This window comes from Bos javanicus, chromosome 19, assembly GCF_032452875.1.
Source record: "Bos javanicus breed banteng chromosome 19, ARS-OSU_banteng_1.0, whole genome shotgun sequence".
Classification (NCBI taxonomy): domain Eukaryota; kingdom Metazoa; phylum Chordata; class Mammalia; order Artiodactyla; family Bovidae; genus Bos; species Bos javanicus.
Genome location: NC_083886.1, coordinates 55,330,919 through 55,346,585, shown reverse-complemented (window position 1 = coordinate 55,346,585; position 15,667 = coordinate 55,330,919). Strand labels below are relative to the sequence as shown.

Here is a 15,667-nt window from a genome sequence, read left to right as displayed (position 1 = left end):
AGCAGGCCAGGTAGGTCTGCCAGGAGGGCGCCATTTCTCCCTTAAGCAGGTATGCCAGATTATTTGCAAGAAATAGTCTGTCTGGGCTCAGCCCCTTCCCAGGGGCAGCAGAGCAGCCAGTGTGGACCTGGGGCTCACTATGTTCACTCACTGGTCTATGACAACAACGCTGGGAAGCGGAGATGTATTATTACCTGTTACCGTTGTAACAGGTAGGGAGCAGACTCAGAGACCTACCCTGGTCTCCTAACTTTGAGGAGGCAAACTGAACTGGGGAGACAACCCAGGCTCCTAATCCCCACTCGTCTGGCCTCCTGAGTGTGGGAACCAGTGTGGCCCAGAAAAGCAGAAGGATAGTGGGGGAGGGGGGCAGCTGACCGCCCAGGTGCCTGAGCCCCTCCCCCAGCGTGCTGTTTGCTCAGTACTCAGCTGACTTCCTGTCCCCGGAAGAGCACCTGCGGGTATGCTGGGGTAGGCGTCCCCTTCCTGTGGTTCAGGTAAGCGCTGAAGCCCATGCCTTCTTGGCCTCCTCCCTTTCTCCTTTCCCAGGCTCTAGATTATCAGGCCTGGGGGCCCCAGAAAGCCTCTCAGGACCAGAGGTTTGTCCAGAGTCTCCAATTGTAGGCGAGGGACTGAGGAGGCAGAGGGAAGGGGCTGCAAGGCCCTGGGTGAGGGCAGGACCTGAGAACTTCCCCTTCAGCTGTAACAGACCACCTGGAGCTTTCTTCTTCAGGCCTCCTCTCTGATGATGATAATGCTGCAGTGAGAAAGGTGCAGATGAAAGTCCCTTAACTTCATGTCCCTGGCTGTCTCTCTAACCTGGTTGTCTGATCCAGCAGGCACAGCTGAGGGATGGAGGCTGCTGTGCACCTGCGCCACTTCACCATCAGATACCCAGGGCTTTGCAAAGAGCTCGCCGTTGGGCATCCCCTGGACTTTTCCCTAGGTGACATTGCCAAGGAACGGTGTGGCACTGGCCAGATCTCCTACGCCCAGCTCTGAGGCTTCACCTTCCTTCTGTCTCTTGCCCCTGGAAGCTCAGAATAAGCTTTCTAGAGGATGCTCTTTCTTGTGTGTAGGGTCATTTGAGGTTGCTAATACTGAAGCCCTTCACCAGAGAAATGTAGGAAATATCCCTGCAGCTAAATGAGGCAATGTCTGAGGAGGACCAGGCCATGCCAAGCAGGCTACAGACGCATCTCCCTCCTCCCCAAGAGGACTGCCCTTGGCCGTGCAGACTGCCTCTCAGCCCTGCCCTTGGCCAGGCCATCTGCTGGGTACATCCCCGGGCATCTTTTCAGCCTGTTCTTTGTTCAAGGTGTCTTGGATGGAACATAAAAGGGCCTTCCTCTTGTTCCTCCTCCCAAGAGCAAAGAAGGACACATTGGTCAGGCTCTCTTCCTGGAAGAGGCAAGGAAAGAAAAAAATAAAATGTTCTTAGTTTTAGATCTTGCAGGACCAGTCAGCAGTACCGGGTTGAACAGAATCCTCCAAATTCGTGTCCATCTAGAGTCTTGCATGTGACCTTGTTTGGAAAGAGGGTCTTTGCAGATGTCTTTAGTTAAGATGAGGTCATCCTGGATTTGTTTGGGCTCTAATCCAATGACTGGACACAAGGAGAGGGAGATGTGCCTGGAAGATGGCCATTTGAAGACAGGCGGAAACTGGAGTGATACGTCTACAAGCCGGAGAATGCTGAGGCTTGCTGGTGATCACCAAGCGCTGGGGAGAGGATCCTCCCCTAGAGACTTAAGAGGGCACACGGCCCTGCTGACATCTATTTTTTTTTTTTAATATTTATTCATTTATTTTTGGCTGTGCTGGGTCTTCCTTGCTGAGCAGGGGCTACACTCTAGTTGCAGTGTGCGGGCTTCTCCTTGCAGTGCCTTCTCTCGTGGAGCAGAGGCCAGGGGCTTCAGTAATTGGGCTGGAGGCTCAAGAGTGAGCGCAGGCTCAGTAGTTTTGGTGCACAGGGTTTGTTACTTTGTTACTCGGTGGCACATGGGATCTTCCTGGACCAGGAGCAAACTGGTGACCCCTGCATTGCAAGACGGATTCTTAACCACTGGAGCACCAGGGAAGCCCCCTGCTGACGTCTTGATTTGGGACTTCTGTCCTCCAAGACTGAGAAAATCCGTTTCTGTTGTTTTAAACCCCCTAGTTTGTGGACCTTTGGTACAGCAGCCCCAGGAAACTCGTATGAGCACCAAATGTCAGACTGAGGGCAGTTGTGGAAAACAAGAAGGAAATCCACCAGGCACGGAAAGCAAAAGCTTGGAAGAGACCAAGGAGGAGACAGGAAGGAACGCTTCCTAAGCACCCTCCTCCCACCCGGACAGGAAACTTCGGCCAAGGCTTGTCGGTCTCCACTGTTCTCATAGCAAGAGGGTGGGGAGTTTGATGGGGGTGACTGTGGGAGGTCATTTTGAATCTTGCTGGTCCCAGGGAACCTTTGCTAATAGTACTAACCCTGTGGCATGATCTTGTCTCCACCTCACGACAACCCATGAATCAGGTTTTGTTGAGACGCCCATGTATAGATTAAGAACCAAGGCAAGGGCTTCTCTGGTGGCTCAGTGGTAAAGAATCTGCCTACCAATGCAGGAAATGGCACCCACTCCAGTATGCTTGCCTGGAAAATCCCCATGGACAGAGGAGGCTGGAAGGCTACAGTCCATGGGGTCACAAAGATTTAGACACGACTGAGGGACTGAGCACACATCAATGCCGGAGATACAGGTTGGCTTCCCTGATCCGGGATGACCCCACACGCCCTGGAGCAGCTAAGCCCCTGAGCCACAACTATTGAGCATGTGCCCTAGAGCCCGGGAGCCGCAGCAGCTGAGCCCGTGTGCCCTGAGCACCCTGGAGCCCATGCTGTGCGACAGGAGAAGCTGCCGCAATAAGAAGTCTATGCACTGCAACTGGAGAGCAGCCCCTGCAGCAACACAACCACAGAGAAGCTCACACAGCTATGAAGACCCAGCACAGCCATAAATAGATAAATAATTTTAAAAAAGAACCAAGGCAAGACCATTACTAGGTCATGGAGCTACCCACATGACCTGGAGGTACCCGCTCCAGGTCATTTGCCAGGAAGCAGTGATCTGAGACATGTACCCACCTGACTTTCCTGCCCTACAGCCGGCGCCCTCCTCTCTGCCAGTCCAGGGCTCCTGTGCCCGTGTGCAAGCCTCAGTGAGGCTGGCAGACACTGGCCATGGGCAGGGATGTGCAGCCCAAATGCTTGGGTTTGAATCCAGCTCTGCTCCTGGGTAGCTGTGTGACCTTAGGCATGTCACATTACATCTTTGTCCTGTAGTTCCCTCCACTATAAATATGGGGACAGTAATAGTACCTAACTCAGGGCGTTGCTGGAGAATTAAATGTGTTCTTACCTATCACAGGCTTAGAAGAGTGCTTGGCGCATCAGAAGCAGGCCTTGAAAGTATGTGAGATCTATAAAACACACGGGGGTGGGCTCTTTCCCTGCAGAGACGGGGCCAAGAAGACAGCTATGGGTTGGTGAACCCATCTTTATTCTTACTCCACAGGCCAGGTGGAGAACCACAGTCGACAGCATTCTCCTGCAGTCCTTGTCTGTTTCCCACTGAACCCTCCGGAAACCTGCAAGGAGGGCCCCTGAGACCAGGGAGCGGAACCCTGAGCAGGCTGACTCATTTGCTTAAATCGTGCCTCTGAGGCCTAGAAAACCTGTGATCCTTGTTCAGGCCCCCTTTCTCTTCCCCGAGAAAAGATCAGACCCCTGCCATCATCTTGCCGCTGGATCCTGGTCAGTCATCTCCGGATTTGCTGTGTTGCTCATGGTGGGAAGCTAGACTGGGGTGATTCACCATCATGCATCATCCCGTGGAAAGCTCATGTACAGTGCACAGTGGAGGAATGGTACTGGGTGTCGAGTTTACAGACAGAGCTCAGAACGGGCAGAGCAGCTTGTGCGCGAGGCAACGTGTCTACCCCGGGCACGTGCAGCAAGTCCTCCAGGCACCTCTGGCCATTGCTCCATCTTTCTCTCAGGGGCCTGCAGCCTCTACTGGGAATCTGGCCCTTATAGATTCTTCCTCTCCAGATGTCTCTCATACCAATGACGGAGTCCAGCCTGATGGTACCAGGGTCTTGTATCTTCTGCTGTGGTTGAGGCCCCTCCCTTCCCCCACTCAGGACGGACCAGCTCAGTCCTTATCCTGGTGTGGGTACAAGGTCTCTTGTTGCAGCAGGGCCCCTTGGCTGACCTTCGCAGCTCCTCTAAGGCTGGAGAGGCCTGGCAGGATGCCTGCGGGAGGGCTGGGCTGTTCTCCTGGGCTCCTCCCCTCCACTCCAGGGCTTTGGCCAGAGCCTGGTCAGGGTCCTTGCTGGAGTTCCCAGGCAACCCCTGGAGTGATGGTCTGAGAAGTCCAGTGGGGAAGCCCCAGTGTGGAGGACAGATTCCACAGCCACGGGCTGTCCCCACCCTCTCATCAGGCAATGCGGGTTGGTCTCTGAATGGCTTCTGCATGGCCTTCCCTCCAGAGCCCCTTGCCTACTTTCACCAGGTGCCAAGGGACAGTGAAAAGAGCAGTGAGTGGCCAGAGGACCAGGCTCCAAAGCCAGCCAGCCTGTCTCCCTCCCAAACTGGCTCCTTTCCCTCCAGCCTCCTCTTCATAGACTTCTATAACAGAAAGAGGTATAGAGGTCATCTCATCCCTTCTCTGGGTTCCAGAGGAATAGTTTAGAGCGATACTGAGGTTCTCTGAGGCTTCACACAAACCTCAGCACATTGGGTTGGCCAGAGGTCTCAGTAGTGTTTCCTTGGCAATTCTACGCCCATTGGGATTACCAGCCCTGAATATATGAGGCTCCCAGCCATTGGGAGATGGGAAGATCCTAAGGCCTCAGTGGATGGAATGGTAGCCGCAGGACTGCCCTCCAGGGCTGACTAGTCTCTGATGAGAGGCCAGGTGTGGATCCAGAAGCCATTTGGGTCCCCTGGGGAGCCTTCACAGTAGCTGCTAAGTGGAGATCCTGGTTGGGGGGGCTCTCACATGCACATACGGGTAATGGTGGAAAGGGCAGGTGGTCAGTCTGCTCCTGGGACTTCTTCCCTGGTGGTCCGGTGGTTAAGAATCCATCTTGGAATGCGGGGGACACCACTTCCATCCCTGGTCAGAGAACTAAGATCCCACATGCTGTGGGGCAACACAGTCCGTGAGCCACCAGAAGACTCAGTGCAACTAAATAACAAGTCTGCTCCTTCCATTGATCATCTGTATGACTTGTGTGTTCGTGTTAAGTCGTTTTAGTGTCCGACTCTTAGTGACCTGATGGACTGCAGCACACCAGGCTCCTCTGTCCACAGGATTCTCTAGGCAAGAATATTGGAGTGCGTTGCCATGCCCTCTTTGAGGGGATCTTCCCGACCCAGGAATCGAACCTGGGTTTCTTATGTCTCCTGCATTGGCAGGCAGGTTCTTTACCACTGAGCCACCTGGGAAGCCCCTGTGTGACTTGAGGCAAGCCTAAATCCCCTGACACCTTAGTTTGCTTATCCGGAAAATGCAATATATTTCATCTGGGCTGCCTCAGGTAGGAGTAAGATAACATATTAAGATGTCTTGAAAGAAACAAAATGCAACGTATTCAAAATAAAACATGCCTCTTTGCTTCCCAAAATAAAAGTTGTAAATGATGGAAATATTTTAACAACTCCAGAAACCCCTTTGTGTAAAGAAGTTTCTTCTTTTGTACAGTCAAGCATTTGGGGTCAAGCATTTGGTGGGCTTCCACTAGGCACCGTGACCCCCTCTTATTAGATTTTGTGAAGATCCAGTTCCTGGTACAGAGTAGGCAATCAATAAATTATTGCTGAAGGAATGAATGAGTGAGTTCTTCCTTCAAAGAGTTCATGGTCCAATTTGGAAGAAACTGGCAGCCACGAAAGAGAGGCAGAATTCGAGGAGGGGGAAGGGCTGTCTGGGCTGGTGGGATGACCCCCGTTTGAACCAAGCTCACAGGTGGGAAGCCTATGGTGGGCAGGTGAGGAGACCACCTTGATGGGAGGCAGTTAAGTCTCCCTGGGTGGGGGAATTGAAAACAACGAGTTTTCCTCTAGAATGAGAGAGTGACTATACTGGAACCGGCTTAGAGGAAAGCACCCCGGGAAGCAGTGTGCATCCTATGGGGAAGGACTGTGTGTGTCATGTGATGACGAAAGCAGCGTTTCTAGAAGATGAGCCTGGCCTGGATGTGCCTGATGGGGACACACCAAACTTCTTGAAGTTCCCCAAAGTCTTCCTTTCCCTTTTTTGGCCATTTCCCTGTTTTGATCACTAGGATGCCAGGCTGTCCCACGCCTGCTGAGAGAACACCTGCTCCTTCTCATCACCACCGGAGTCATTTCTTCTGGGAAGCACTGTGGGTCATTTCCTCCCGGAGGCTCTCAGCTGCACCCTGTACACCATTTCATTTTTATACCTATTCCTTTTTAGGATACTTCTTGGTTTTGACGTCTGGTTCCCCTTTCAGACTATATGTATGCTTCTTGAAGTCTGAATGCTCCCTGTTGGTAGTGGTCTCTCCAGCATTGGTCCCAGCATCAGGTACTAATATACCCTAAAGCTCATAACCACTACAGTCCCCATTGTACAATGCCATGGGACCCCACCTACAAAGATCATATCCTGAACAGCACCCCCTGTGGTTGTGCACACACAGGCCTCCTGGAGGACCGGTCCTCATGGATTTTATGTTTCTTGTCTATAACCTTCATCATCCTGTACATTATGGACACCACATAGTGCTTTCTGTATGGAAAGATTTAAGACTTGGGGGAGGGGAGGTGAAAGAGAGGAAACACATTTTCTTGTGTAATGTAAATACCGAACTCGCCTTCTGTGTGTTTCTTCTTTGAAGGCTAGGTTTTCCACCTTTCTCTAAGGCTGGGCCTGATTATTACTACGAACAGCAGCTGTGATGTTATTAATGAGGAAGGCATGCAGTTTTAGCACTCAAGAGTCCTGGCTTCTCTTCAGATGAGAGCTGGGGGCCCTGTTCTCTCTGCAACGCAGCCTTCCAGGCCACCGCTGTTGCTTAAGGCTGTGCTGCAATCCGGAGCACTCAGGAGTGGGAAGTCCAGAGTTCTCCCCACTTCTGGGAACAGCCCCCCACCCCCCTCCCCGCGCCAGCTTCCACAGGCAGCCCTCATGACAGTGGGTCAGGCTAACCCAGGGTTTCACAAATGTCTGGCCTGTTCCCAGCACAGCACAGCTGGGAGGGCTCAGCACTGGGGAGAAGGCGCACCGTGCTCCTCCCCCCCGACCCGCCACCATCCTCGGCCTGAGGCCCAGGGGCTGGAGCCCAGCAGAGGCTGCACTTGTCGGCACTTGCCTCCTCACAAGCGGGTGGTGAACCTGGGCCTCCCCTCCCTGCTGATTTCCCAGCTCCGGCTTAGTCAAGGTTCCAGGAGGAAATCCCCTGTCCCAGGAAATGAGGAGGACCGAGGCTTGTCTTCCCCGAAGGCAGCAAGTGGTCTCAGAGTCACCTGAGGTGATGTTGAGTATTGAGCTTGCTGACTCTCCTTGGAGCTTCTGATTCAGAAAAGCTGGGCTTGGAGTCCGGGAATCAGCAATTTCATCCACTCCCTGGGGGAAGTCTGCAGGTGGTTCTTTGGCTTTTTGAGCCTTAGGAAGGGGGGCAGGCCTGGGTGGTGAAAAGGGTTGAGGCAAAAGAGCCCTGGATTCTCAGGTAGGACCTCCAACTCTAATGATCCCCACCACCCTGAAAGAACTGTCCTTGTAATCCAAGCCTCAGTTTCTCCATGACTGACATGATTGTGTGACCCGAGGGAAGGGTGATCAAATGTCCTGGACACTCAGGGCTACTAACCCAGGACAAGCTGGTCACCGTGCTCAAGGATAGACAGGATTGTGGATGTCTGAGGTACTGGAAATGAGGCTTAAAGATGAGTCTTGGGGCGCAGATAGCAGTCTATTCATTTTATTTACATTTTAACTGGTGTCTGTCACTCCCACGAAATCTCTGGAGAGCAGGAGCTGGGCTTTGTGTTGTTCACGCTCAATCCTATTAACTCACAGGATGTGCTAATAGGTACTTGCTGAGTGAATGAATGAATGAGTGAGTGAGTGACTGACAGGCAGGGGCTGTGAGCCTGTTTTGGGGAGGTGGAGGCGTTGCCGGCCTGGAGGGGGAATCTCGGCTCCCCTGGGAAAACTTGATCCACTCACAGCGTCCTGAGCAGCCTCCTCTGGGAGGGGTCAGTGACACCCCCCCCCCCCCAGTGACGAAGGACTCCCTCCCTCTTTCTCTCCCTCCCTCCCCCCAGGAGCCCCGGGCTCGCCGGTCCATCCTTCTCTCCCTCTCCCGACCCCCCACCCCAGGGAGGTGCGCCTGGCAGCCTCCCGGCCGAATTTCCTGGCACTCGTTTGAGAATAAACAGCACTCTGCGCCTGCAATTCCGTTGCTATGGTGACCGCTCCGCCGGCGGCGGGGGGCGTGGCGGGGGGCGTGGCGGGGCGTGGTCTGCCTGCGCGCACGCTCCTCAGGGCGGCGGCGGCGGCGGCAGTGGCGGAGGCGTGGGCCCGGGAGGTGCCACCCGCCCGGCTCCGCGCGGACATTCTTCGCATAGCTCCGTCAGGGCTCCTGCAGTGTCCGGGAAGTGATTCTTCCTGGCAGAGGCCATCCTCCAGAGCGACGCGCTCGCCTGCCTGCCCGCCCGCCCGGCGGCCGCCGGCATGGGAGGGGGCGGGATGCCGCGCAGGAAGGTGCGCCCGGGACCGGGCTCATTCCACCTCGGTCTCGGTCTTGCCGGTCAGCCCCTGTGCAAGTGGTTCCCCTCCCCGCAGACTTCTGTCTCTGCTTCGACTCCCTCTGTGGCTGTCTGACTCTGCCCCGCTCTGTCTCTCTCGCTCTCCCTCTGCCTGGTACCGCGGCGTACCCCGTCTCGAACATCCTTACTCGTTCCTTAGACTAGGACACACGTGGCCGCGTATTTCCCGTCTCCAGCTCCCCGGTCTTTGGCCTCCTTCATTCCCTCCTCTAGAGCAGGCATTAGAGTTCCCGTTCCCGGCTCTTAACTCATCGGGTGGACTGCACCAAAACAGCACCAACGGAGAGTGGATAAGGGCCTCTCGGGGTGAATTCCTACAGCGCCTGAAGCAGGGTGATTGGACTCAGGGCCTGCGGAAGAGCATCTCCAGCCTTTGTTTTGGCCAAGTACCCCCAGCTAAGCTTAACCTCTTGAGGCGTTAACCTGCTTAACCTGCTCAAGCCGCTGAGAATTGTTCCCCTTCCCTATGGGACTCTTCTTAGCAAATCTTGGGAGCAGGCATACCCCTCCGCAGGCGGCCAGGACAGAGGGTCCCCGCCACGAAGTTCTTTGGAGGAGGGATGCCTGCCTCTGAAAGGATTTAGAAGTACAGATTTCTGCAACAGGGGTTGGGGTGAGGAGGGAAAAACAGAGAAAAGCGCTGGTGAGCAGAGCTAGCTGGGAGTTTCTTGTCCTGGTATTGCCAATAGCTAGCTTGCTGTGTGAACTCCAGTAAGTTGCTTTCCTTCTTCGGGACTCTGTTTGACTTGTCTGTCAAATTAGAAGAGTGGTCCAGTCTGTGGTCTTTAAATGGAGAGACCTATGGGAGGAAGGGTGGGGTGGGCAGCGAGGGAAAGGAGTCAGGTGTCTTCTGAGTTCAACCTCCAAGGGATGAGAGAACCACTTCCCTACCAGGCCCTTTGAGTGGAGTGAGTTGCTCAGTCGTGGCTGGCTCTTTGAGAGCCCATGGACTGTAGCCCACCAGGCTCCTCTGTCTGTGGAATTCTCCAGGCAAGAATATTGGAATGGGTAGCCATTCCCTTCTCCAGGGGATCTTCCTGACCTGGGGATCGAACCCTCGTCTCCAGCGTTGCAGGCAGATTCTTTACCGTCTGAGCCACAGGGAAGCCCCTTTAGTGCCCTGTGAATACTGGACACTCTGGCTGTACAGCTGCCTTCTGGGTGGAGGATGGGGATGGGGGTTTGATACATTCTGGGTTCCAAGGTTCCACAGAGGCAGTCGTGCCAGCACATGGTGGCAGACTGGCAGGCCTTGGGGTGGGGAAGAGCCTGCCAGAAGCTTCCCAAGCTCTCCTCCTCCTGGGAGGCACTGGGGAGCCAAGCCCCACTGGGTCCCCTCACCTGACCTGGAGCTCTGGGAAGGTGACCTTGCCTGGGTCTGCATTCCCAGTTCTAGAGGTGGTAGTCTGTCTGGCGTGGTCCCTACGTGCTCTGTCCACTCAGTGATCTCACGCCTGGTCTGGCCCTTTGTCACTTTAGGTTATTTTCCCCCAAAAGTCCAGGAAATGGGAAAGAAAAACGATTTTGTTTATTTACTCTCAGTTGCCTTTTGGACACTGATTCCTGGAGCAGCTTATCGGGGGCCAGGAAGAGGGCTTTGGCATTTGTTTAGGCACCGAGGCAGATGAGGGAATGGGCCCCTGACTTGTTGGGGGAACACTCATCTCTCCATCTGTTAGGTTTGGGGGCTTGGGGGAGGAAGAAGCGTGGAAGGGAAGTGTCTCAGAACAGGCATTTTTAGTTTGTGTTTTCGCAGAACCCTAGTGCTGAGTATGCATGTTGGGGAGGAGGTTACCAAACTCTTGGCTTTGCAGGGGGGACCCACCTAGGGGCAACCCTGGGCATAGACTTCATGCTTACTTAGGGAGGCAGAGCATTCATGCGCTTTGGGAAAATCAAAGCCTCCTGGGTTCCTAACCTGTGTCTTTCCCACATTCCCAAGTGGTGTGTCCTTGGGCAGGTTGCTTAACCTCCATGAGCCTAAGAGGCTGCCCCCAGGCTCAGCCAACAAATATTTACTGAGCACCAGTTCTAGGCATCAGAAGCGACCAGTCCAAGTCCCCGCTCCCAGGAAACACGCAGTTGGGTCTGCGAATGTGGGGTAGTAACACCTGCCTGGTGGGGGTGGCAAGGAAGGTGAACCCAGGTGGTGTCTGAGTGCCCCAGGGGTGGGAGTGGCTGAAAACAGGTGAATAGATGGCTGCTCTTATTGGGAGGCGGGTGGCCCCATCCACTGGTCAGGCTGGGGTTCCTACCCATGGGAGGGCCCCACTGTGTGCAGGGTTTGCATCGGGACCGCCCCTCCCCCCAGCTCCTGGGGACCTGGCTGAGGTCACGGGTCACTGCCAGGACCCCATAGTCTGGGCTTTCTCGTAACACCTCTCTGCCAAGGAGCCCAGTGCCTCTAATAGCTTGGAGCCTCTAAAAGCTTTGACCACAGCTCCGTTTATACTCCTTGCAAGCCCTTTGAAGCGCTTCCTTCGAACTTGCTTTGCATATTCTGGTCAGATCTGAATCAGACTAGCAGGAATTACCCCTCCCGGGTACAGTCTAGGTGGCTGCCTTCGGTTGTCAGTGACGTGAAGCCTGAGTTTGATTCCATCACGAGAAGCACCAGGGCAGTGAGGGGGTAGGGCCGCCACCCTCTGATGTAGCGTGTGGGTGTGGGTGAAAGAGAAAGCAAGTCCAGAGGGGCGGTGGGGGGTGGGAGAAAGGCTCCAGTCAGGTTTTTCATTAAAAAATAGTGCTCTTTATTATAAATTACTGAAATGTTTCTTTTTTGAATATAAATATAAATATGTGCAAAGTTTGATTTGGATTGTTATTTTTGTTGAGTTCTTCAAGCATCTCCTATCAGCCTTGAAGGCCTGGGTAGGGGGAGGGGAGAGGACTGGAGGTGGAATCTTTATAAAAGACAGAGTGATTGAGGCAGATTGTAAACATTATTAAAAAACAAAAACAAAATCCAAACAAAATAACAAGGAAAAAAAAAAAACCACCCCAACACACAGCTGACCCATCCAGCCCAATACCTGACACAGAAAACTTGTGTGTGTTTGGTTTTCCCCAAAAAAAGAACAGTTCCAGGTAATTCCATCGCTGCTACATTCCTCTGAGTTTTCACTGATCAGTGCTATTGCAGAGCGGGAGCAGCTGGGTGGCAGAGCTTCTTGATGACTTCCTGCCAGTGCCAGTCCCCCAAAGTGAGGAGGGAGGGCTGTCTGTGCAGGGGCTGGGGGCTGGAGGACCCAGTGGCTCTGCCTCGGACCAGAGCCCAGGTCCCACTGGTGGCCAGTATCCACTGGGCTGGCTGGCATTCTTCCTGGGCTCAGCTGGAAAGCAGGTGGATCTCTGCCCCCTCCCCACCAATCCATCTCCGACCTCCACCACCAAATGGTGAGTGGCCGCTGGGCGCCCCTCTGAGAATCCTTCGGCCTCTGCTGGGGTTGGCTGAGTGTGTGGCTTCTTGTGTGCCAGTCCCTATCCATGGGACAGGGAGCATTTAAGGCAAATCTCCTAGCCAGATCTAGTCAGGAGGCACAAAGTAGAATGCCCTATCGTCTCTGTCTGGGGTCAAAGGTGGCTCATCTCCTCCAGCCCCACCCCCCCTCCCCAGGTGCTGAAAGGTAGAGCAGGGGTGGGCTCAGAACTACTGACCAGCCCATCCATTCCGCGCCCCCAATGCCACTCCCCCCTTAAAACGGGAGAAGGGCCCTGGGCTCCTGGGCACTAGACGGACTCTAGGACCTGTGTTTCTGGTGGCCATCTGAGGGGCAGGAAGAGGGGGAACAGAAAGGTCCCCTTCAGGTCACCCTTCTCCCCAGAGCCAGAGGTGGAGCAGGCAGCCGCCCCTCCTGACCTGAGCCGAGCAGTGGGAGTGACCGTTTTCTTGGCCAGCCTGCAGCCCTGGGCCCCGGAGGCACCCTCTCTCTCTCTCTCTCTCCCCTCCACCCTTTTCCAGGCTCTCAACCCGCTGAGGTTTAAAGCTCTGTTTTAAACCAAATCAAAGAACAAACAAGTTCCGTTGGAAAGTTCAAAGATTCCCGGCAGTTCTCACAGTTCAACACGCCCCGCGGTGTCCCCCGTTTGGAAGCGCAGCGGGGTGGAGGAGGCGGGAGCGGACAGAGCATCCACTGCGGTCCTAGCTGTGGTCCCCCTGGGCCAGCTGGCTCCTCCGGAGACGCTGGAGTCGGGGAGGTGCGCTCCGGTGGCTCTCCGTCTCCCCTCAAACACATTCCAGGTGCCGCCGGCCCTGTTCTGCGGGGGGAGGACCGGCGGGAGGGGGCTCCCCGCGCCCTGGCTCACCCGGGAGCTGCAGGACTCGCGCGGCTGGATTCTTGTGCTTGTGCCATGTGCCACGGAGGAGAGGGGACCCGGGCCCCCTCGCCCTACTCCTGCCCCCTTTGCTCCCTAAAGCGGGGCATCGTACTGGTCCAGGAACTCCCGAATGGGCCCAGGCAGCTGGGTGACTTTCTCGTAGGAGTCCAGGTGGCCGTTGACGGTCTTCCGACAGAGATGTTGGAGAGTGGCCACGTTGGAGGAGAGGGGCCGGCTCAACACCAGAGGGATCTTCTCGCCCCCCGAGTAGATGTAATAGGCTCTCCTGGGGGGGTTCCCGGAGAGCGGCTGGGCCGGTGGCTGCTCGGGCACCTCCGAGGAGGGCGAGGAGGAGGGTTCAGCGGGGGGCTGGGAGAACGAGGGGGCGCCGGCGGCGGGCATGTAGTGATGCACCAGCTTGAGCACGCAGTCGAAGCGGGGCACGGGCTGCGTGCTCCGGGGGTCGCTCTGGAGAGAGAAGCTGCCCCCCTCGCACTGGATGCGCAGGTTCTTGGTCCCCGACTGGGTCTTGACGCTGAGGGTGAAAAAGTGGCGCTGGTCCGAGCTGTCGCGGATGAGGAAGGTGCCCGCGGGCTCGGCGCTCAGCAGCAAGTTCGCTTCGCCGCCCGTCACGGTGCTCCAGTAAAAGCCGCTCTCCTGCAGCTTGCGCACTGCGTTCACCACCAGCTGGTACTCGCTCTTGGAGCTGAAGGTCTTGAGGCGCAGGCTGGTGTCCAGGGGGCGGCTCATCCCGGCGGCGGGAAACTTGCTGTGGGTGACCATGGCGCACGGAGCCAGCGTGGATCTGCGCGGCGGCGGCGGCTGCAGCTGTTCGGCGGCCTCCGCACAGCGGCCGCTACCGCATCCCGGGGGGCTGCGGGGAAGAAGGCGCGCGCCGCGTGAGTGCCCGGAACCCTCCAGCGCGCCCGACCCGCCCCGGCTCCCCTGCCTCTGCCGAGCGGCCGGGACACCAGCTGCCCCGGAGGCGCTCACCTGGGCCCCCGTTCCGACCCAGACGCCCCACGGAGCCCGCCCAGCCCCCGCCTCCAGGCAGCCCTTTCCCCAGCGCGCACTGGTAAGGTGCCGAGTGGGAAACTCGGGCGCGGAAGTTGGGTCTCCAGGAGCGTGGCCGGGGTGGGGAGTGGGAGAAGGGCCCCCGGGACGCTCTGGGCGCCGCTCAGTCCGGTGGCCCCGGGGGGGCAGGGACGGAGAAAGAAATTCGAGGCATGGGGTGGGGGGTTGGGGGCGGGTAGGGAGGGGACCCGAGAAGCCGAAGGGCCCCAGCCTGGGTATTCCGGGAACCTGGGATCTCCGGCTTCCATCTGCTCTGCCCCCTATCTCGTCCCCTCCCTGCCGGGAATGACCCGGGAAGGGGAGGGGAAACCGGGAAAAGCTCCCAGGACTAGCGAACCCTCCAACCCCCCCGCTCCACGCCGCGCCCCTCCTTCCTACCTGGTCCCAAACCGAAGTCTTTGGCTTCGGGGCTGCGCCTCCTACGGTCCCCAAGGCACGGCGGCCAGCGGTGGGTGGCCCGCGCTGCGCCCAGATGTTGGCAGCCGCGAAGTCCACAAAGGGGCCTCGCGCGCGCGTCCCTCGGGCTTCGCCGGGGCGCCCGCCCTGCCCCCTGCGCGCCGCCGGGCCGGCCGGGCGGTGGGGGGTGAGGGGGCGCGAGGCGAGGGGCCGCGACCGGAGCTGGGCCGGGCGGGCTGCGTGCGGGGCCGGAGTGGCGGCGGCGACGGCGGCGGCGCGGGGAGTGTGAGTCGGAGCCGCCGCGGAGGCCGCGCTCGCGGGTATATACACGGCCCCAGCGCCCCGCCCCCCCGATTCCTGGAACTGCTCGGCCGGCCTTCTTGTAATGTTTAGTCACTACTCGCAGCAATGAAAGGCTGCGCGCCGAGCGGAGGGAGGGGCCGCGGGCGGCCGAGGGCGGGCCGCGAGCGGGGCCGGGGACCCGCAGAGACGCGCGCAGAGACAAAGCGCGATGCGAGGCGGCCCGGGCGGCCCGGCGGGCGCGGCGCCAGCCCCGGCGGCGCGTTCCTGGCAGCGGCCCCTCCCCCGCGCGCGCTCCGCCCCCAACTTCTCATTCACACTTTCCCCCTCCCTTCTAAGAAGGCCAGTTTCTGGCAGAGGCGGGGGCGCTGCTCCCGGAGCCCGGGCAGTTCCAGGAGGCCGAGCGGGAGAGGCTCCTGGCTTCCCCCTCTTCCCTTTTCTCGGACCTCGCGGGGAGACCCCACGCAACCCACCCACCCACCTACCTCGCCCCCACCCGCGCCCGCCCGGGGTTCCGATCGCGGCCCCAGGAGGCCCGTGCCCGCCTCTGGGGAACTGGGGACACCCCACCCCCACTCCCAAAGCCGGGCCTCGAAACTAGGACCGGACCTGGAAGCCTGGGGGCGGAAGAAAGCGCGAGCGTCACCCGTGGGCCTGTCCCAGAGATGAAGCCGGGAGTCCTAAGCGTGGAAGGAACGCCGCCTGCGTGGCAGCTGTCCGGTTTCAGTCCATCGGCCC

General features: G+C 57.4%; 1 protein-coding gene across 1 annotated transcript; it reads right to left on the bottom strand.

Annotated features, from left to right (window-relative positions):
* Positions 1-11,568: 11,568 nt before the first annotated feature.
* Positions 11,569-14,919, bottom strand: SOCS3 (suppressor of cytokine signaling 3). Its single transcript, XM_061392674.1, has 2 exons — positions 14,612-14,919; positions 11,569-14,033 (listed from the first exon to the last, which is right to left on the bottom strand). The coding sequence occupies exon 2, from the start codon at positions 13,940-13,942 to the stop codon at positions 13,253-13,255; it is 690 nt and encodes a 229-aa protein (XP_061248658.1). The 5' UTR covers positions 13,943-14,033; positions 14,612-14,919; the 3' UTR covers positions 11,569-13,252.
* Positions 14,920-15,667: the final 748 nt, after the last annotated feature.